General features: G+C 39.0%; 1 protein-coding gene across 1 annotated transcript; it reads right to left on the minus strand.

Annotated features, from left to right (window-relative positions):
* Positions 1-16,253: 16,253 nt before the first annotated feature.
* LOC127084489 (glucan endo-1,3-beta-glucosidase 9) lies at positions 16,254-19,965 on the minus strand. The gene is made up of 2 exons (XM_051024949.1): positions 19,541-19,965; positions 16,254-17,626 (listed from the first exon to the last, which is right to left on the minus strand). The coding sequence occupies exons 1-2, from the start codon at positions 19,882-19,884 to the stop codon at positions 16,531-16,533; spliced, it is 1,440 nt and encodes a 479-aa protein (XP_050880906.1). The 5' UTR covers positions 19,885-19,965; the 3' UTR covers positions 16,254-16,530.
* Positions 19,966-23,033: the final 3,068 nt, after the last annotated feature.

Below are 23,033 nucleotides of genomic sequence, written 5' to 3' on the forward strand. Positions count from 1 at the left end.
AAAAATGAACAAGTAGCAGCCAATCCTGCAGCAAGAAAACCCTTGGCTATTTCTCTCAAAAAACACACTTTGCAAATCTTTCCAAAACTTCCAAAAGAGAACTATGCCTAGCCATTGCATTCCTACTATCCATTCATCATGTTGAAATCAATGACAACCAACATAACCAACTGAAAACAAACCATTGCATTTCATTCTCTCAAAAGATCACTTTTGGCCATTTTGCATTTTTCTGCCCAATTTCCAAAGTGACCTAACTAAGCCTGGCTTGTAACAAGGATCAAACCTCATTTTCCTGTCATTGTGAACCTTACTAGTTGCAAGACACAGACCAAATTCACTTGTGCTCAAAAGACCACATCTTGGCATTTTCACCAAATCAAGCTAAACTAGTTCAGTGGCCAACTTCATTTCCAGCTTGATTCAAGATCAAGTAAGGTGTCAAACAGCTTGCCTTGGACTCTTTGAAGCTATTTGGATACCTGTCAAGCATTGAAAGCACCTCCAACATCACATTCAACATTGCCCTGTTCAGGTTAGCAACTTGCTTTCGAAATGCTTGATAGAATAATTTTCATGTCTTGATGTGTGAATGAGAAATGCTATGTTTAACCCCCTGAACATGACTGAATGCCTATTTTCATCCAATTTTGCTTGTGTGTGATTTTGAGTTTCGCTGCTAGGGGGTTAGGGTTTCTGTGTTCATCATGATGTATCTTTATGCACAGTGCACCATTTTGAATTTCATGACCATGGTTGTGTTAAGCACATGAAATAGATGAATTTTGGTTTTTGTTTCATTTAATTTCGTGCACTGTAGAGGAAGATACATGTTGTTGAAGTTTGAAAAATATGTTTGATTTTGGGGAGGGAGATGGTGCCAGGGCGCGCGAATGTTAGGTTTAAAATTGTTATTTGGCTTATTTTGACTAGAAGCAGAAAAGAATCACCAAGTGACTCACAGCCCAGTGGTGGGCGCGCTGATTTGAATTACCAAGGGGAGGGGTTCGAATCCCACCTCCCCCATTTGTGTTTTTCCTTTTAAAAATATGTTTTTTATGCTTTCTTTTAGAATTCCCATTTTTGATTTTTTATTCTTGTTTTTATTTTACCTAACATGAGATAAATATGTGAACATGAAAAAATGACAAAAAATATGAATGTTTGATTTTGTTGACTTTTTAGGCCATTTTGTGAATTTATCCCGATTTTATGAGTTCTACCGATTAAATGTCATCTTGTGCGTTTCATGTGGTTATTTTGATCTTTCAGACCTGGGATTTTTGTGTGAAATCAATTTAGGGTAGGAACATGTCCCCTTAGACACTTAGGGTAATTTTTCACACAATGCTCGATTTAATTTTGACAAAGTCCCGATTAAATGTTTTTGACCTCCTAAACTTGTCCAAATAAGATGAAATTTGACATGCTTACCATGCTATGTGTTAGGTTTGATCATGATTTATTTGGTGATTTTTGGAAATGTCTAAGTTTGCTTTTGATGCAAGTCTTGCTGTTGACTTCTATGAGCTTCTGTTTGCCATGTTTTGACCTAAATGGTTCATGAAATGATGATAGTGATTGATATGGATGTGAACCCAATTGGTTGTGTTTCCTAATTGCTTGAACATGATTTTGGATACTTACCCCTTGCTGTTTGGACTTTCTCATTCATTTTTGACCCTAGGCTTGTCCTAGTGGTCCTGCTACTCACCTTTGAGCTTGTGTTTTCAGGTTGACCAACAAATGACCAATGAGACCAATTTCTTTTGATTGAGATTGCCTAAATGCCATGACTAACTTGTTTGTTTTGTAGGTGGCTTGGCTCACATGCCTTAAGCCTTGTGCCTTGCACATTCATTTGCCTCCAATTAACTGTTGGCCTCTGTTTCCTTTCACTTTGTTTGAAGTTGTATACTAACATCTGCTTGACTGTTTCAGGTGCTTTAGTTGCTTAGTTCCTTGTGAACTTTTTGCTTTGCTTTGCTTGTATAAGCAATTCGCATTGAGGTATGCTTCTAGTCTCCATGTAGTCTGGAAGACCTGGCCTGTTACTTGGCCAGGCAACTGTCTGAAGTCCTCCTTAAGAGGCAATGTTTGTGGATGTTTAACTTTGTCCTTGCATAGAGTCAAAGTCCTCCTAAGTGAAGAGGCAATTGGTGGAAGGTAGGGATATGCAATCTATCCCCCACTATTCAGTGTGTCATTTGCTTTGCTCACACCACTGTGTTGATGCATTTCAGATAAGAACCCAAGATCTTGTACCATTGTACAGTTGAGTCAGTTCTAAATGTGTAGAAGGGTTCCCACTTTCTGAACCCACACATTCTTGTCTTGAGCTCTCCCAGGCCAGGGATAAGAGCTGTGAAGTCTTATCTTCACCCACCTTTCATCTGCTTCACCTTAGCCCCTCAATGGCAAGGTTAAGAGCACATTCACCCCATTCCAGAGGTTTGTTTGTCGAGGTTGATATGACCCCTTGACTAAAACCTAACCCTTGTTTGAGCCACTTGTTTGTGTATAGCGTGTGCTATCTGTGCTTGTAGGATTGTTTGACTTGCTTCCTGTGCAAGATAGGATTGTTTGACTTGCTTCCTGTGCAAGATAGGATTGTTTGACTTGCTTCCTGTGCAAGTTAGGATTAGTTTAGACTTGCTTCCTGTGCAAGTTAGGTTTTGCTTGGCTTGCTTCCCGTGCAAGTTAAGTGTGTGTGGCTTGCTTCCTGTGTGAGCCATGCTTAGGATAGGTTGGCCCTTGTGCCATTTAGCTAGAAACCTTAACTTAGGGATGATTTGCATGATAACATCTAGGCTCGAGTCGTAGTCTCCCTAGTTGTGTCTCCCTCTGTTATCTGGTTAGGCTAGATCCTTATCCCTGCGTAGGGGAACTACATCGCCCTGATCTTCACACCAGATGGAGTATGTAGGCAGGAGATTGAGCTGATCTCTCCGGGCGCCCTTTTTCTTTTTGTGTGTGTTGTCTGACCTTTGCTAGGCTCGAGTCCCTGACTCCTTAGCATTTGCTGTCTGTCTGTTTGTGTGTGTTTGACAGTTATAGGCTGAGTCCCCGACTCCCTATCAACCTGTTGTGTTGTTGTGTGCTTGGAAGCTGATGTAAGACCATCGAGTGGCATTTGGGTTCCAGTGTGTGTGTGTTTAGGTTCGGATGCTGATGTAAGTCCAGTGATTGGCATTCGGGCTCCACGTTTGCCTTTGCCTGTGTTGTTTGCGTGCGTGTCAGCCGAGCTACGAATGCTCTGATTCTTCTCTCGTCCGAGAAGATACGTATGCATAGGATGCGACATCCTAGCGAGCATGTGTCGTCTCCCCAGTCCGAACTACTTCGACTCTGATGTCTATGCCTGATAGACTAAGTAGGCCCAGGATGCAATATCCTGCCGAGTCAGTTTCAGTCAGTCTCTTGCGTTTCTTTCAGCCAGTGTGTGTGAGTATTTGAGCAGTGTTTAGCAACCAATTTTCCTTTCTAGTGTGCGTGGATCCCGTAGAGTACTACGGATGCGTAGGGGTGCTAATACCTTCCCTCCGCATAACCGACTCCCGAACCCATACTCTTTGGTCGCGAGACCATGTTCTTTCCCAGGTTTACTCTGGGCGTTTCCTTTCCCTCTTTTGGGATAAATAACGCACGGTGGCGGCTCTGTTGTTCTTTCTTTTCCCGCCGGTTTTTCGCGCGATGCGACACCCTGTACGTGATAGGTGTTGTGTAACCCTATCAGTACTTATTGTTTTAGCTTGTTGGGTTTTCAGAATAGAGATGGCTGGAAGAGATAGAGATGATGCTGCGATTGCTGAGGCTCTGGGTATGCTAGCTGGAGTACTTGGAGGAAATCCGAATGTTGTGGGACTGGGAGCTGCTCGTCAACGGAGTGAGTTCCAGAAGAACAATCCTCCAATGTTCAAGGGAGCATACGATCCAGATGGTGCTCAGAAGTGGTTGAAGGAGATCGAGAGGATCTTCCGAGTGACTGAGTGTGCCGATAACCAGAAGGTCAGGTTCGGTACGCATATGCTGTCAGAGGAAGCAGATGATTGGTGGGTTGCTGCCCGCACTGAGTTGGAAGCTGCTGGGAGTGCTGAGATCACTTGGGCGGTGTTCAGAGAGAGATTCCTGAGGAAGTACTTTCCAGAGGATGTCAGAGGAAAGAAAGAGATAGAGTTCTTAGAATTGAAGCAGGGCAATCGGTCTGTTACTGAGTATGCTGCTAAGTTCACAGAGCTGTCGAAGTATTACACTCCCTATGATGAGGCTACTGGGGAATTTTCAAAATGTGTGAAGTTTGAGAACGGGTTATGTCCCGAGATCAAGCAGGCTATTGGGTATCAGCGGATTAGAGTGTTTTCTGACTTGGTTGACTGTTGCAGGATTTTTGAACAGGATACCAAGGCCAGAGCGGAGAGCTATCAGCAGAGGGTTGATAGGAAAGGCAAGAATCAGAATGATCGTGGGAAGCCGTATGCCGCTGGCAAAGGTTTCCAGAGACAGAGTGGGATGAAGAGACCTAGTGGGGGAGACTCCAGTGCCCCTGCTAAGTGTTACAGATGTGGTCAGGCTGGACATCGTTTCCATGAGTGTACCAGTAATGAGAAGAAGTGTTTCAAGTGTGGAAAAGGTGGTCACTTGGCTGCAGAGTGCCGGTTGAAGACTGTGACTTGTTTCAACTGTGGAGAGGTGGGTCATATCAGTCCACAGTGTCCTAAGCCAAAGAAAGAGAACCAGTCGGGAGGCAAGGTCTTTGCTTTATCGGGTTCTGAGACTTCTGCAGATGATCGTTTGATCCGAGGTACGTGTTATATTAATGGCTTTCCTCTTGTAGCTATTATTGACACAGGTGCGACTCATTCCTTTATATCTTTGGATTGTGCTGTGAAACTCAAATTAGAGATATCTGAGATGCATGGAAGTATGGTGATTGATACTCCTGCGAAGGGTTCAGTGACTACTACTTCAGTTTGTTTAAATTGCCCTTTGAGTATTTTCGGTAGAGACTTTGGAATGGACCTCGTGTGTCTTCCACTAGTGCAGATTGATGTTATCCTAGGTATGAACTGGTTGGTGTTTAACCGAGTTTCTATCAACTGTTTTGATAAGACTGTGATCTTTCCTGAGATTGAGGAAGGAAAGAGTTTGTTTCTATCAGCAAGGCAGGTGAATGAGGCAGTAGCAGATGGGGCAGAGTTGTTTATGCTGTTAGCGACTTTGGAGGCTAAAGATAAACTGGTGATTTGCGATCTAGCTGTGGTGTGTGATTTTCCTGATGTGTTTCCTGAAGAAGTGAATGAATTACCGCCAGAGCGTGAAGTTGAGTTCTCGATTGATTTGGTACCTGGTACTAGGCCGGTGTCGATGGCTCCGTACCGTATGTCTGCTGTTGAGTTAGCTGAATTGAAGAGTCAGTTGGAAGATCTGTTGGATAAGAAATTTATTCATCCGAGTGTGTCACCGTGGGGTGCACCAGTGTTATTGGTTAAGAAGAAAGAAGGTACTATGAGGTTGTGTGTGGACTACAGGCAACTGAATAAAGTGACGATCAAGAATCGGTATCCTTTGCCGAGGATTGATGATTTGATGGATCAGTTGGTTGGTGCGAGTGTGTTCAGCAAAATAGATTTGAGATCAGGGTATCATCAGATACGTGTGAAAACTGAGGATATTCAGAAGACTGCTTTCAGAACAAGGTATGGACATTATGAGTATCCTGTAATGCCTTTTGGTGTGACTAATGCGCCTGGAGTATTCATGGAGTATATGAATAGGATTTTCCATCCGTACCTAGACAAGTTTGTTGTGGTGTTTATTGACGATATTTTGGTGTATTCGAAATCTGAAGAAGAGCATGCTGAACATTTGAGAGTGGTTTTAGGAGTTCTACGAGAAAAGAAGTTATTTGCTAAACTGTCCAAGTGTGAATTTTGGTTAGAAGAGGTTAGTTTTCTTGGTCATGTGATTTCCAGAGGTGGCGTTGCTGTTGATCCTTCTAAGATAGAAGCGGTATCTAAGTGGGAAGCTCCGAAGTCAGTTTTTGAGATAAGGAGTTTTCTTGGACTTGCAGGTTATTATAGGAAATTCATTGAGGGATTTTCTAAGTTGGCGTTACCGTTGACGATGTTGACTAGAAAGGGGCAAGCGTTTGTTTGGGACTCAAAGTGTGAAGAAGGTTTCCAAGAGTTAAAGAGAAGGTTAACTACTGCTCCTATTCTGATATTACCGAGTCCATCGGAACTATTTGAGGTTTTCTGTGATGCTTCATTGTTGGGTTTGGGTGGTGTTTTGATGCAGAATAAGCAGGTTGTAGCTTATGCTTCGAGACAACTGAAGGTTCATGAGAGGAACTATCCGACACACGATTTAGAGTTGGCAGCTGTGGTATTTGTTCTGAAGTTATGGAGGCATTACTTGTACGGGTCAAGATTTGAGGTTTTTAGTGACCATAAAAGTTTAAAGTATTTGTTTGATCAGAAAGAGCTGAATATGAGACAGAGGAGATGGTTAGAGTTTCTGAAGGATTATGACTTTGGTTTGAATTACCATCCGGGTAAAGCAAACATAGTGGCTGATGCATTGAGTCGGAAATCATTGCATATGTCTATGTTAATGGTTAAGGAATTGGATTTAATTGAGCAGTTTAGAGACTTGAGTTTGGTGTGTGAGAGTACTCACAAGAGTATTAAATTGGGAATGTTGAAGTTAACGAGTGGTATTCTGGATGAGATTAGAGAGGGTCAGAAATCCGATATGCTTTTGGTTGATAAGTTGACTCTAGTGAATCAAGGTCAAGGTGGTGAATTCAGAGTTGATGAGAATGGTGTTTTGAAAATTAGTAATCGGGTGTGTATTCCGGATGTTACCGAACTTAAGAGGAGTATTCTGGAGGAAGGACATCGTAGTGGCATGAGTATTCATCCTGGAGCTACGAAGATGTATCATGATTTGAAAAAGTTATTTTGGTGGCCGGGAATGAAAAGAGAAATTGCGAGTTTTGTTTATTCTTGTTTGACTTGTCAGAAGTCAAAGATTGAGCATCAGAAGCCGTCTGGGCTAATGTAACTGTTGGCTATTCCAGAGTGGAAGTGGGATAGTGTTAGTATGGATTTTGTTTCTGGTTTACCGAGAACGATTAAGAATTTTGAAGCTATCTGGGTGATTGTTGATAGATTGACAAAATCGGCTCATTTCATTCCGATCAGAATGGATTATCCGTTAGAGAGATTAGCTGAGTTGTATATTGAGAAAATTGTAAGTTTGCATGGTATTCCGTCGAGTATTGTTTCGGACAGAGATCCTAGATTTACATCGAAGTTCTGGGAAGGTTTGCAGAAGGCTTTGGGAACTAAGCTGAGATTGAGTTCTGCATATCATCCGCAGACTGATGGTCAGACTGAGAGGACGATTCAGACACTGGAGGATCTTTTGAGGGCTTGTGTTTTGGAAAAGGGAGGTACTTGGGATTGTTATTTACCTTTGATTGAGTTTACCTACAACAATAGTTTTCATTCAAGCATTGGTATGGCACCGTTTGAAGCTTTGTATGGTAGGAGATGTCGAACACCTTTATGTTGGTATGAGTCCGGTGAGAGTGCTGTGGTTGGACCGGAGATTGTGCAACAAACTACGGAAAAGATTAAGATGATTCAGGAGAAGATGAGGATTGCTCAGAGTCGTCAGAAGAGTTATCACGACAAGAGGAGGAAGTCACTTGAGTTTCAAGAGGGAGATCATGTGTTTCTTCGTGTTACTCCGATAACTGGGGTTGGTCGAGCTTTGAAGTCGAAGAAGTTGACACCTCGATTTATTGGTCCTTATCAGATTTTGGAGAGGATAGGGGAGGTAGCCTATCGTATCGCTTTACCGCCGTCACTTGCGAATTTGCATGAGGTTTTTCATGTGTCTCAGTTGAGGAGGTACATTCCTGATCCGTCGCATGTAGTCCAAATAGATGATGTACAGGTGAGAGATAACCTGACTGTTGAAACATCACCTATGAGGATCGTGAAGGAGAATTGCGACCCTAAGCGCAGCGGAAATTAAAATTTCTCCTTTAGAGATCCTTACGAATGGTCATGATCAGTGATATAATATTTACCTCTTGTGACGATTGAAACCTTTGGTGCAGATCTCTTGTAACGATCAAAACCCTTTGATGCAGATCCACGAAACGATCACGAACGTTGAACGATGACAACGTCTCTACTCAGTCCACACGAACGGATTCCTTCAATCTCAGTGCTAGCTGGTATGAATGAAGGCTTTGAGTGAGAGAGAGAGAGAGAGTGAGAGAAAACGAAAATAATGCAACCGCAAATTTTTGCTTCTGCACAAGGGTTCTATTTATAGAACCACTTGTGTGGGCTTCAAGCTAAAAGCCCACTTAAGTGTATTTTGGCCCATATCTTATAATATGCCCAAAATCACTTAAGCTCATGGTACCTTACCATATTTCGTATTCTATTCAAGTACATCGTACCTTACGATGCTCTATAACTCACTTAAGGGCACCGTACCTTACGGTATTCCTTAGTTACTCTATCTCTCATCAATCCGTCCTTTGTGTGTGACCCTGTAGGTTTTTGTGACGTTGGCAATTATATTAAATCACGCATTTAACATAATAAACAGTGAGCGGTATCTAGCAACACATCACTGCTACCCAAGACACGAAAATGTCATGTGATCTGACAATTCCTTCCGTGATAATACTTATGTGTATAATTACCCTTTTGCCCTTATGTCTATATTGAACACAAGGCATAGACCGTGTCATCCTTGTCCAGTTCAATATTGGGCCCATAGACATTTATCCTGTTATGCAGGATGGGCAAATTCCATCTAGGTCACTCATGTCCCTCAGCATGCTTTGTGGAGTACCCATCAACTGTCTTTATGGTTATCCAGTTACGGACAACGTTGGATCAGCAATAAAGCACTCGACTCTACATCTAGGATCCATAGTGGTTTCAGGTCGGAGAGTGGAATACACTATTATCACCATGAGAATAACTTATGACACTTTGCATAACTTTCTATATAGTATTCTCATAGCGGGTCAATCCGGTATAAATATTACTCCTAATATTCATACCTATGTTTAAGACTTGATAACTCTTTATCCATGATCCATGAGATGTGATCATCAGTCTACAAACATAATAGTCTTAATGCTTTAATGTTATCCCACTTCACACTAAAGCTCGACTACGGATACTTTAGGAATAGTGTCCTTATGTTTAATGTGTTCTCATGATTAAGTCACACTTAATACATTAAACGGACTATCTATTCCAGGGACTTTATTAATCAACCATAATAAAGAGAATGCCTTTTATTATTCGATACAAGTACCAAAATGTATTGGCCTTTAGGGCTTACACCAACAGATCGAGGATCGAGAGTTGAAGCAGTTGCGGGGTAAAGAGATTGCTTTGGTAAAGGTAGCTTGGGGAGGACCAGCAGGTGGCAATGTGACTTGGGAACTTGAGAGTCAGATGAAGGAGTCTTATCCGGAGTTATTCGCTTGAGGTATGTTTTCGAGGACGAAAACTCTTTTAGTGGGGGAGAGTTGTAACACCCCGATAAAAATAAGATAATTATTTAATTTAAGTTAATATTATATTTATTAATTTAATTAAATAATTGGAATTATTGGATTATTATTATTATAATTATTGGAATAATAATTATTGGAAAATATATATAAGTTGGAAATAAGAAAAAGAGTCCCATTTGGTAAAGAAAGGGTTTCACGTGAAAAGCAGAGAAGCGGCTGAAAAGAGGAAAAGGGCAAAGAGACAGAGCAAGAGGAAGAAGGTTGGAGAAGAGAAAAGCTTGAAGCTTAAAGATTCGCCGGATTAACTCAGGTAAGGGGGTTTATCGTCGTTTAATGGGTATTATGGGTTAACATGTAATGGGTAGTGATAAGCCATTGATTTGACCCTAATTGGGATGTTGAATGCTGAAAAATGGTGTTGGATAAGTTGTGTTAAAGCTGTAATTGACTCTGTAATTGGATGAGTCTTGATTTCCCGAAAGTGTAGCTTTTTACGGAATTGAAATCGGAGGTCCGGAAGTCCTCCAACGACGGAAAATGCGGAGAATTTTGCATTCTGCTTCGTGTTAGCGCAGGAACAACTTTCTGTCTTGCGTTAACCGGTTAACCCAGGGTGTTAACCGGTTAACACTGTTAGGAATTGTGAAGTATTGCTGTTTTGCTTGCGTTAACCGGTTAACCCAGGGCGTTAACCGGTTAACACTGTTGTGATTTGTGAAAATTGCTGTTCTGTTTGCGTTAACCGGTTAACCCAGGGCGTTAACCGGTTAACACTGTTGAGTTTTGCCAGAAAGCATGTTCTGTGTTGCGTTAACCGGTTAACCCAGGGCGTTAACCGGTTAACACTGTTGGAAATTGGAAAAATTGATATTTTAATGTTGTGAACATAATTGGTGATTGGCCTATATCGGTGTGTGATATAGTAGGGATTATTTCCCGTTGTTTTGAGTAGGATAGGTATTAGTAGAGTGTGCTAATACTGTGATTGAATTATTTGGCATGACATGATATGATTATGTGATAAATATGCTGATGATGTGTGAAAATATGCATAATGTTGTGAATGTATATATTATGTATGTAATTGTGGATGGGCTGTTTTATGGCTTAGAGTGTGAGCATATGTCCATTGTGGATTGTTGTTGATGTTGCATGCTAGGTGATTTGGCATAGCATAATGTGGCCTTTATGGTGGTAGCTAATTCCCATGGTGAGGAATTAGTGATGTTAGTCATTTTGGACTGTTGTTGATGTTTGCATGCTAGGTGATTAGCGTGCATAGCATGGCCCTTGGGGTGGTAGCTAATTCCCATTGTGAGGAATTAGTGATGTGAGTCACTAGGTCTCAAATGAGTGGGACTAGTGAGCTTGGTAGCCGTACCTGGATTTGGTCGGTGAAGTTGAACTATATGTTCACGAATAGTCGGTACCGCATGCATGGAGTCTCATTGCATAATGTATGTATGACGTATAATATGAATGGATGTATTCCAATATTATACGTGTGTTTTGTGTTGGTGTTGAGTATGAATTGAGATTATACGTGTGCTTTATGTTGGTGTTGAGTATGATGTTTGAGTTGATGTGCCGTTACTGAATGTGTGTTATGATTAGGGTGATGAAATGTGTTAAATTACTTAACATTGCATGATACTTTATAATGCTTATTATATCGATTGAGGAACTCACCCTTACAACTATTTTTCAGGTAACGAGCAGTAATTGAGTAGGAGCTAGTGCTTGGAGTCTAGTGTAGTTCCTTAGTGGGTCATGCTCTGGTAGATGTAACATCGGGATGGGATGTTTTAATTGTTTTATAGTTGGTTGTGAACCAGTTTACATGTAATATGCTACATGTTTTGCATGATTGATTTAATCTCTATCCACTGCGTATTGTGCAAATGCTTTATGTTTTGAATTAATAAAAGAGCATGACAGTTATCATGGTGAATGGTGTGAAGTAATTGTGTGACACCCTTAATTGCACATCTACTCTGATTGATATATGTTGTTATTTTAATTAAATATTTGGGGTATTTTAGAAGGGTGTTACAGAAATCACCTTGGCCGGGTGGACTGGAGTAGCTTTGTGTTATAAGCGAACCAGTATAAATTCCTTGTGTGGTTTTTATTTTAAAAAGTGCTTATTTTCCAAAACAATTCAAACCCCCCTTTCTTGTTTTTCTCACCTTCAATGATGATGTAAAATGAAGTATCCCTTGATATATTTATCCAATTGTTGAAGAAACTTGCTGAGGAAGGCACACAAGATACTAGACGAATTAGGGCTTCATTGACAAACAAGCTTCAAAATTTTGATGAATTCTTGATCAAAATGACAAATAAAGAACACGGTGATCCACATATGATGCGTAAAACCAATATGGAAATTTACTTGCTTAATCCCTTGCACTTAGGGTCCCAAATCCTAGTTGTGAGCTTGGTGAGGCACATATGGGCACACACACTACCTACAAAACAAACAAAGCTATACAAGACATATTTTTGTATTTTGGTTAGTAAACTAAGAAAATAAAGTATGATACAATCAAATATGCTTGGTGATCTCTCACAATGCAAACCCAATGAATGATAGGTGAGGAGAATACCAATGTATGATCCAAATGCTAAGGCAAAGCTATGGGATGGCATGCGGGATCTTAGGGGTCAAAATTGGGGTCTTAGAAAATGCTTATGTGATGAATTATGCAGGATGGAACTGAAAAAATAGCAGGTGTAACTGATTACTAGGTTTTGCGTAACCGATTACATGCAGGAAAATAGGTGAAAATAGGCTGCTAAAATCGCAGGCGTAACCGGTTACCAGGTTTTGCATAACCGGTTACCATAATGAAAAGAAGGCCTTTTTGGTGAGCTGAAGCAGGTGTAACCGGTTACCAAAAACATGGTAACTAGTTACCAACTTGAAAATTGGTCTTTTATCTTTGTTTAAATTCACGGGCTTATGTGTGAAGCATAATGTCTTGGCTTTTCTTCATTGTGTGTGATTTTGCAAGATTAACATGATCAAGGCTTGGCGTTGGTCAAGGGCATGCAACACGATGTTCATGACTCAAGACTCACTCATGGAGCAATTATGACACCTGCATGCTTTGGAGTAACTCAAGAGATGGAAATAGGATATAATTGGTGCACTTGTTTTTTTTGTTGCTTTTTATAGTGGAATGTTGAACGTTTTGTACTGAAACGACTTTTTGGAAATGAATCATGTCTTGTATTTTGAAGTTGCACTTGAATAAATATTGAATCTGATTTCCTTGACTTGAATGAATTATTGTGTTATGAATCAAACAAATCAAAGACCAAGATAGCCACTAACAACCTCAATACGGACGAGTATTGAAAAGGTAAGATCAACATGAGTAAACATTGGGAATCAATATGGACGAGAATTGAAGAGACTCTATCAACACGGACGATTGTTGAGAATCAATGCGGACAAGTATTAAAGAGAATGTGTCAACACAAACGTGTTTTAAGAATTAATAAAGACGAGTATTGAAAAAGGTAATACCAACACAGACAAGTGTTGGAAAAGAAAGGCCAACATAGACGAGTGTTAAGGATAAATACAAACAAGTATTGAAAAAGGCAATACCAACACGGACGAGTGTTAGAAATGAAAGTCCAACACGGACGAGTGTTGGTTATCAATATAGGCGAGTATTGAAAGAGGAAATACCAACATGAACGAGTGTTGAAAAAGAAAGACCAACACGAAAGAGTGTTAGGGATCAATACGAACAAGTGTTGAAAAGGAAATACTAACACAGACGAGTGTTGGAAAAGAAAGACCAACAAGGACGAGTGTTAGGGATCAGTACATAAGGGTATTGGAAAGGCAATACCAACACAGACGAGTGTTGGAAAACAAAGGCCAACATGGACAAGTGTTGATAATCAATACAGACGAGTATTGAAAAGGTTTTAGGAAAAACACAGACGAGTGTATGACTTATGCTTCATATGCATGCTTGAATTTGTATGGTATAGTGCTCCATCCTGATGGATATGCTACGCGCTTTTAAGGATGCAATGGTATGTAATGATGATCACTATATGCATGATGCAATTATAGTTGAGCTTTGTGGTATGCCAAAGAAGGCTGGGCTTAGGAGATGCCAAGTAAGTTGGGATTTAAGGTGATGCCAATCAGGTTGAGGTTTTGAGATGTGCCAAGCAGGTTGGGCTTTGGAGATGCCAAGCAAGTTGGGCTTTAGGGATGCCAAGCAAGTAACGCTTTAGAATGTGCCAATAAGGATTAGGCTTTGGCTTTTCTAGTTTGTTCTACAAGGCTTCATGTTATGCTAGATGAATGATATGCATGAGTGAAGTGACATAATAAATGCATGATGATGATTTGTGTAATAGTTTACCAAATGCTCATATGGCGGAGGGTGGGATATTTGAGGCTAGGATAAGGGTTATGAAGACATAATTCTCCGACACCTATTTCAAGCTCAATGATTGTTGATTCACTTTTGCACTTGTCTTTAAACATGGAGAGAATTGTTACCTTCATAGCCTAGTATTGCCCCTGTCTATTGTGTATCTGCATGAATTGCCCCAATCACAAGTTATGAAGCAGACTTGTCATAGGACGATCTCGATCTGACTTGCTCAGAATTCTAAAAACAATGTTGTGCTTATTGCCCGATGTGAACAATTAAGCACTTTTTACATAGTGAAATTATCTGCCTACTTAATACTAGAGAACTTGGATGGTAAAAACTAAAAACTAAGCCTATATATACTATTTCAATTTTTGAATATGGGCTGAAATCGTGTAGAGGTCGGTTGAGAAAAATATGTGGGAGTGGGAGAAGACTTAATAATTATGTTACTAAAATTCTGGACATGAAGCCCATGGCGGACGCCATGGCCTCATGGCGAACGCCATGGCCTCATGGCGAACGCCATGAATGCAACGTGGGGGACGTGGCAAGTGAAGGGGTCATGGCAAACGTCATGCCCCTGTGGCGAACACCACAAGCTCAAAACACCCTCCTTTGACTTTCTTCATGTTTATCTGTCCTTTTTCTCCGTTTTTGGCTATTCTTTGCTCCGTTTTCTCATATGCCAACTCCTACTTGGAAAATACCTTCAACAAGCCAAAAATACCAACACAACACTATATAAATACATGAAATGGATATAAAGCGGATAAAAATGCATGTATATCGAGTCGGAAATGTGATCCCATAGTGGGCGGCACTGTGCAATCCAAAAAGTACAAACGTGTGCATGTTCCCCCTCTACAGTGGTTTTTGAGACTGTTTATGGGACCAACTCACGTGAGGTGAGAGGCCCTGTTAGTGGTCGACACTGCTGGGTGCAGGCGGACGATTGAATTGACAGTGTTAGGATTACTCAAAGAAAAGTGTTCTTTGAGCAGTAACAGATGTGTATGACTTGATCCCTCATTCCCTTGAGGGAAAATGTATTTATAGGGATTCCCATGGCCTAGGGTTTTTGCCTCTTAGACGCGGTCTTAACCGCTCCCCACTTACTAGGGAGGTTATTAACAACATATATTTTCGGGGTCAGCGATGATTCTCTCTCTCTCTCTCTCTCACACACACACACACACACACACACACACACAAACACACTCACACACACACACACACACACACACACACACACACACACACACACACACACACTTGACCCCCACGTACGCGGGTCCTCCTAGGAGAATCCCCTAGATTCCTTCTAGACGACCCCTCTGCCGGAGGATGGAATCCTAGTCCAAGACTTCCAAAATATAACACTATAATGTTCATTAAGTAAGTTAATTCATACATTCTCTTTGCCGTATTCACTTTGTTGCGGTTCGTCGTATAATTCTCTACTTGAATGGAACCTCTCACTGTGGTTTATTCTTTCCAATTGGAATTTCTCTTCAATTGAGTGTTTATAGTTATACTGATTGAGCAGAGTGTCCTGATACTCGTTGATCTGTCACTGGTTGTGCATGTTTTTTGGTTCTTCAATGATTTATTGGAAAAGTAAGAAGCAAGCATAAGTTTTTAAATCTTCTACTAAATCTAAGCATTGTGTCATATCTGTTGCTTGTTCAGAAATACTTTGACTTCATGGTCTTTTGGCTGAACTTGAATTTCTCCAAATAGAGCCAACTTCACTTTATGCTGACAATACAAGTGTCATTCAAATTATTGCAAATCATATTTTTCATAAACGCACCAAACATATATAAGTTGATTATCATTCAATCTAAGACACTTATGATGGCCGACTAATATCACTTCCTCATGTCAACACTCAGTTGTAAGTTGTAGATTTCGCAGGTTTGATCGAACCTTCTAATACCATATCAAAAAATTTGGTTTAATGTATTTCTCTATTGTATTTCACATTATATAATAGTGTCATTAGTTATAAATAATTATAATTTACAATAACTAATTATAATTTATAATGACTAATTACAATTCATTAGTACTAATCTTCTAATCTAGGAAATTATAATTACCTATAATTTATTATAATTCCTTGACACTTATAACTAGGATTCACTCTAAACAAGTGCCTTAATGTTTTTCCAACCAAACTACAAGACTATTTTGAACATGTGCTTTCAGATGTACATTAAGAAAAACATGAAAGACTAACCAAATATACTTATAATAATTGATCACAGGCTAAGAATTTAAAAAGAATAAACTTATAATAATTGATCAAAATTTAACAATCAACATAACCCTCCTCAAGAATACACTCAATTTCAGAAAATAGTAATCTAATGTTCAACTTCAACCACATGCAAACCAAAGTAATAACCCGAATACTTTAATTGCATGAAAAAATAGCTTTAAATAGACCTAACCAATACCATATTTTAATTCATCAATAAACATCTACAACAAAACTACCTCAGTCCTGTAGCTGCAAAAATATCCTAATTTTAACTTATGTCAAACCTCCTAAGATGCCAAAAGAGTTGTTACAAGTATAATCATCCAAAGGAAACTCCTCATCCTATAAAATTCTGCATGAGAAGTGTGAATCTCAATTGGAAACCTGCATCGATCCTCTGACGGATCAACGGTTGTGATTAAACCAAGTCCGCCAAAGTCGCAACTTTCAGCTTTCTGATCATGTTGCTGATAATAGCTATTAAAAGCATATGATACATTACTAGGCCATGTGATGTTAAAGCAAGACCCACCCGAAGATAGTGCAGTACAATCAGCATTTGCGCAAGCTTCTAAAGCTTTTGCAGTTGCATTCGACAAGTCTTCGTTGTTGTTCACAACACACCATTTGGAAGAAAGATACTCTACATTTTGAGCATTCACTAGGCTCTTTGAACCCTGACCGAGATCCACATGGTATTTCGATTGGCCATCGAAGGTGAATAAACCCCAATGCCTTTCGAAGCTTCCGGCGGCAATGCTCCTTAGATCTTCGTCGAGAAGGCTATGAATGTATGTTTCATGTGGGGGTTGGTGTGGTCGAAGAGGGGTTCCCAAGTTGCTATGAAGGTGGTTCATTAGGCCTTTCATGAAGGTTTCGGCAAGGGATGAGGTTGCATTGATAGCTCCATCAGTTGGCCAACCAATCTTTGAAACAACAATTTCCATATTAGGAAATCCTACTTTTGATAAAACAGTAATTACGGTATCATAGCTCAAATCGAAGCTATTTTTGTATGTTTTGTGGCTAAATTTATGAGGGTGTGAAGTTTCTTTAAAGAGTGAAAAATCAAGGGAAATATTTTTGGTTTGGAGGAAGGTTATGAATGGCGAAATGGTCACATAGAAAGGCGATCCATGCTTATTGAGAAATGTGAGTAGCTCAATCATGGTTTTGTTGACGTCGGATCTGAATTGCATTTCAGTAGACGAGTTGGAACTAGACTCAAAACTATCAAAGCTGCATGGAACTACAACTTTCACTTTGTTGTCCAATTTTGCTCTATTTAAAGCAGCTTCAATGTTCATAGCAGCTCCGATTACGAAGGGATGGAATTGTTCACCATAACTTTTAAGAAACGGCTCGTCGCCGACAGCAACATATCTGCATAAGTTAAATTTAGAACCATATATGTAAAGTGAATCATACTTCAGAAATACATAATCCATTTTCATTCAACTACCAATGATTTTTTTCTCCAATAATAGGAACCAGAACAGAAAATTAAGCAATTAATGGATAAAACACTGAATAAAGAGAAACAATGGCGAATGTATCACTCTTTTATGGAAATGGAAAATACTATCAGTGGAATAACATTCACACAGGCCAGAGCTATGCTCGTACAGAGAAGAATATAATATTCCTCTGCTCCTAACCAACTCGCCATTTCCAAGATACCCTCTCACTCTCCCTCAGTTTCAATAAAACGGAATCCATCACATAACTAATCCACTCCTCTCTCTCTCTCTCTATCACGTCAAACATCCTCTCCCTCTAATTTTTTCTAAAATAAATTCCCGATACCGTGAACTTGGGCAGCTGATATAGTATCAGCCCATTTGAGCCCACGTTCACATTCGGGGTCCTAACACTGGCTCTAGCCAGACTGCCAGAACATTCCTCCTAGTCCTATATTATTGTTTTCATAACCTGTTCCAATTATTATTCCGTTAACTTGTTCAAAGGGAAAAGTTTATAGCTTTTGGATACTGAAAAAGGACTAAGCATGAACAAAACTGGAGTATCTATTAAGGGGTTCGTACATCAAGGCTAACAAGTCTGATCTTAATTTCTGAATACAAATTGATCCCATTAACAAAAATGTGGCTTGTTTTCGGAATCATTTGATTGCCTCATCATCAAGCTGGGAGCGTTCTATTATTTTATTCTGTTATAGTTTCTGAAACAGTATCAAGATATTATTTAGACAAAATGAATGGCAGATATAATTGTCCTAAGACTAGAGGGAAGAACCATGTATAAGAAATATATTCTGGAATTTGTTTTTGACAGTAATAAAATCTCAGCCCTCAGAAGCATTTCACTGAAAACTGGAGGACAATTGGAGTTTTAGTTACTTATTTGACACTTATGACTGCTGAAATTAGTTCAAAAATCAACTCGTTAAAGAAAAAGGCCCAAGTTAAAGTTTCCCTCTGAAATGTGTATCCGGAATAGAAGCAAATGTAGTTTAAGCTATGACAACTCTCTTATGCTAGTTTAGAAAGAAACCATGTAACTTATTTTTTTGAACAAACAAGAAGAACCTTTTACTCAGCAAATTGTGCCTATCCATGACTATTAACAAGATCTGGTTTACATATTCACTAAGTCAGATACCAGTAGCACACTGCTACTTCAATGCCCCCTCGCATACTATCTTATTTTATATTTTAAAACTAACACACTTAAGCATCAACTTCATCGCATTCTCAACTTCAGCGATCGAGCTTCTCTTCTCCCAGCTGATTGTGTCATATTCTCCTTCCACTCCAACATCACACGTATTCTAATTTAATCCGGAGCTCGCAGATAACATCATGGTTTTTTCTTCTATAATTTATAAAACTTGACACCAATACCATTGTTTGTTCTATAATAGTACAACTACTAGTAGTGCTATACCAGGTGCTACTAGTAGAAACAACAACAACAACCAAGCCTTATCCCACTAAGTGATTCCGCCATAATGTTCTATCTAAGATCATGTTTTTATCGAAACTTTTCTTACAGAGCAATCGGCAACCATACAGAAAAGGAACACGTAGAGCAATGTAGAGAAGTCTATAAACAATAGTTTGGTAAAGAAAAATCTCTTTCATATTCCTAAGTTGTGATTCACTCTATACTAAGTCTTTAGGTTATTACCAAATGCCATAACAACAAATATGAAAAAGCGAGAAAAACAAAACAAAAATAGACAACACAATAACAAAACAACAAAAGCATGAACAAAAAAAGAGGAACAAAGGAAATAAAAGGCAAAACAAAGAGAACCAAAGAAAAAAGACATACTCAATTCTCGCTCCACCACCCCCATTAGAAACATAGCGGGTAACATTATCATGAACCCAATTATCAGCAGCTTTCCTAGAAGAATTCAAGCTTCTAAGCATAACATTAGGAATACCGACAGTGACACCAATGTTAGACCCAGAAAGTGCTTGAAGAACATCAGGTTTTGCATCAAACAGTTTCACTTTATTAATATTGTTGGACTTCAAAAGCTTCACTACTTTAACGGGTGGTAGAGGGTGCGAAGACATGGTTCCCCAGTTCACGCCCACTGCTTCGGCTACACATGCTATGCTGCAAATGGTGAAGATTGTGAATGTGATGAAGGAAGAAATGGTGGACATTTTTGGTTCTGAGTTTGGGGTTTTTTGATGACAGTGGAAAAGGTTTCTTTTTAATTAGTGGCAAATTTTGTTGGGGCTTTATGCATTGTACTGGTTGGAAATTTTATTTAATGTATATTTGAATAGTAATTTATTATTCCTATGTGTACATTTGGCATTTATTAAGTGGGTTTATTAAAAACACTTACTCTTATAAAAAAATTAACATAAGAGTAAATGATTTTTAAAGAAAAAGACTAATTGAATATTCAATGATAAATTTGATATAATTTATCCGTCCCAAATTATAAAAATTATAAATCACTTTAAAATTTAAATACAATATTACTTTTTTTTTTATATTTTATTATCTATTATTTTTTTCTTCTGATTCTTTTAATTTTTCTTTTTTACATGGAAAATGAAATATTTTTATTGGGGAGCAAGAGCAGTAGTCAAGAGCTTATGCAACCCAAAGAAATTATATTAGGTTAGGGGAAGAATCAGGCGGACACGATCTTGGGTCACCCGACTCGAATCCATGCCTACCACCTAATCATCTTGTCATTACATGAATTACTACCACTCATTACATGAATTACTACCACTCAATCAATTTCTCTTCCCATGTTAGATTGTTCCTTCTTAATAAAGGTGACATCACTCACACCAACTCAATTATTTTCCCTTCTTTCTAAATTAGTTAATATGCACGTAGAAGAAACTTACTCTCATTCAAACAAAATGAGATGAAGAAAGGGGTTCGAGATACATGACAGTTGTTAGAAAATAGTATGAATATCGGTCGATTGAATTTGTGATTAAGAGCATGTAAATGAAGTTGCAACCCTTCTTTTCTCATCATGAATTTGTGAATCGGGTGATTTGCAATATTTGAAACCTTGGTCATGTTCTGATTTTTGGTTATAATCTAGCTGAAACTTATGTCTATATTACTTGAAACAACATACAACTTACAATCATTCATCAATGTCCTGCTATTTTGGCTTATCATGGTTATACTTTAACATTCAATAATCCAAACATACATACTTTTATCTCTATAAGGAACAAATCCTTGTGGGAAATTCACCAATTTTTCTTCAAGAAATTCACCAAAATCTATGGAGAATTCCAAACAGAATCTTGATGAACAAGAATCAATCTTTCTGATTGGTTACTCCTATTGTTCTTCACTCTTCAGTCAAGTGAATCAACCAACCTTGGTTGCAAGATTTCGGTTCACAATGCTAATGAAAAGAAACACAATTGAATTGAGGAAGAAAGAGGAATTAGGGTTTTCGAATAAGGAAGAAGAAGAAGAAGAAGAAATTTCCGCAGAGTAACTCTCTGCTTTCAAAATGAGAATTTTATTCTTTGCAACTGCAAGTATGTGTTATTTTACAATCAATAAGGGTTACTCCCTATTTATAGAGTTAGGCTTGCTTACTCCTCAAGTAAAGTCCAAAATACCTAATTTTGCTAACAATACAAAATTGGACCTAAGTAAAAATCTATATTGAGGCTAACTCCTCAACACTTCAACACTTATACACCTAGACACTTCGACACTTCGAAACTTCGACACCTAGGTGTTTCGACAACAACATGCTTTGATACCATGAATTACATTCTCAACACACCACCTAATTCATTATGTCTAAGCTATCTATATTCATCATAAACCATAGCCTTTTGAATACTTCGACATGTACTTCTTTCGTCATGCTGTCTGCAATCTGATTCTCAATTTTGCAGTGTTCCAAGTTCAGCTTTGCTTCTGCTACATGCTCTTGAGAGATAATATAACCTCATTTAGATGCGCTTACTTCATCCATGCGCTATTGGATTCTTCGCCAGATTGATAGAAGACATGATGTTGATCTTCATGGTAATTGCTCCATGATTCTTACCTGTAATCTCTTCGACTAAATTCACCATCCAAGTTGCTTGACATGCACAAAGAGAATCATTTATATACTCTACTTCACACGACGATAGTGCCAATACTAGTTCCTTTCTTAAACTCCAAGCAATGGGTGCACCACCTAGCATAAACACATAACCATATGTAGTTGTTCTATCCTCAACATCACTACACCAACTTGACTCGGTGTAGCCCACTAGATTGCATTATTTTACTTCATCAACTGCAGGAAACAAAATTCCATAGCCGAGAGTTCTTTTCAGACACCTTAGTATCCTCTTCTTCGCTGTTAGGTGTGATACCTTTGGCTTTTGTATGTGTCTTTCGACAGTTGCAATATGGGCTCAGCTGGAGTCGAAGTTGGGTTTCAATCTTGCATCTCAAATTTCTTGAGTATTTCTCCTGCATATCTTCTTTGGTGCATCATCTACTACTCTTGTATAATTTGATGCCAAGGAAATATGAGAGATTTCCCAAGTCTGATATTTCAAACTCGTCACTTAGGTCATGTTTGAAATCTTCGATCTCCTTCTTGCAACTTCCTGTTATCAGCAGGTCATCGACATAGAGACATAGTATAAGCAACTCAATATTGTTTCTTCTTACATATACTCCATTCTCATTTGTGAACTTCATAAATTTCTTCTCCCTTAGGAAATTGTCTATCTTCTTATTCCAAGCTCTTGGAGCTTGCTTAAGTCCATACATGGCTTTTACGTAGCCAATATACCTTGTGTTCTTCGCCATGTTTCACAAACCCAACTGGTTGTGCAACATACACTTCTTCATCTAAGGAGGCATCCAGGAATGCACATTTCACATCCATCTGACACATGTGTCAGTTGTTCATGTTTGCTAGACCCACAACTAACCTGATTATTTTGATCCTAGCAATAGGTGAAAAAACTTCATCAAAGTCGATTCCTTCCTTCTGAAGAAATTTGTTCGCCACAAGCCTTGCCTTGTGTCGAGTTACTCACCTTTGGGATTTAACTTCACCTTACTCACTTCACATTGATTTCCTTATTGCCTTGAGGCAATTCGAAAAGTGACCAAGTGTTGTTGACTTCGATAGACTTCAGTTCCTCATTCATTGCTTTCACCCACTTTGAATCCTTTAATGCTTCAACTACATTTATTGGTTCGATATATGCATAGAAAGCATAGTGTATCAGCTCACCTTCATCATCGACCATATCATCTGATGTAATCACACATTCTTACAACCTTGTAGGCATATATC

This window comes from Lathyrus oleraceus, chromosome 5, assembly GCF_024323335.1.
Source record: "Lathyrus oleraceus cultivar Zhongwan6 chromosome 5, CAAS_Psat_ZW6_1.0, whole genome shotgun sequence".
NCBI classification, from domain to species: domain Eukaryota; kingdom Viridiplantae; phylum Streptophyta; class Magnoliopsida; order Fabales; family Fabaceae; genus Lathyrus; species Lathyrus oleraceus.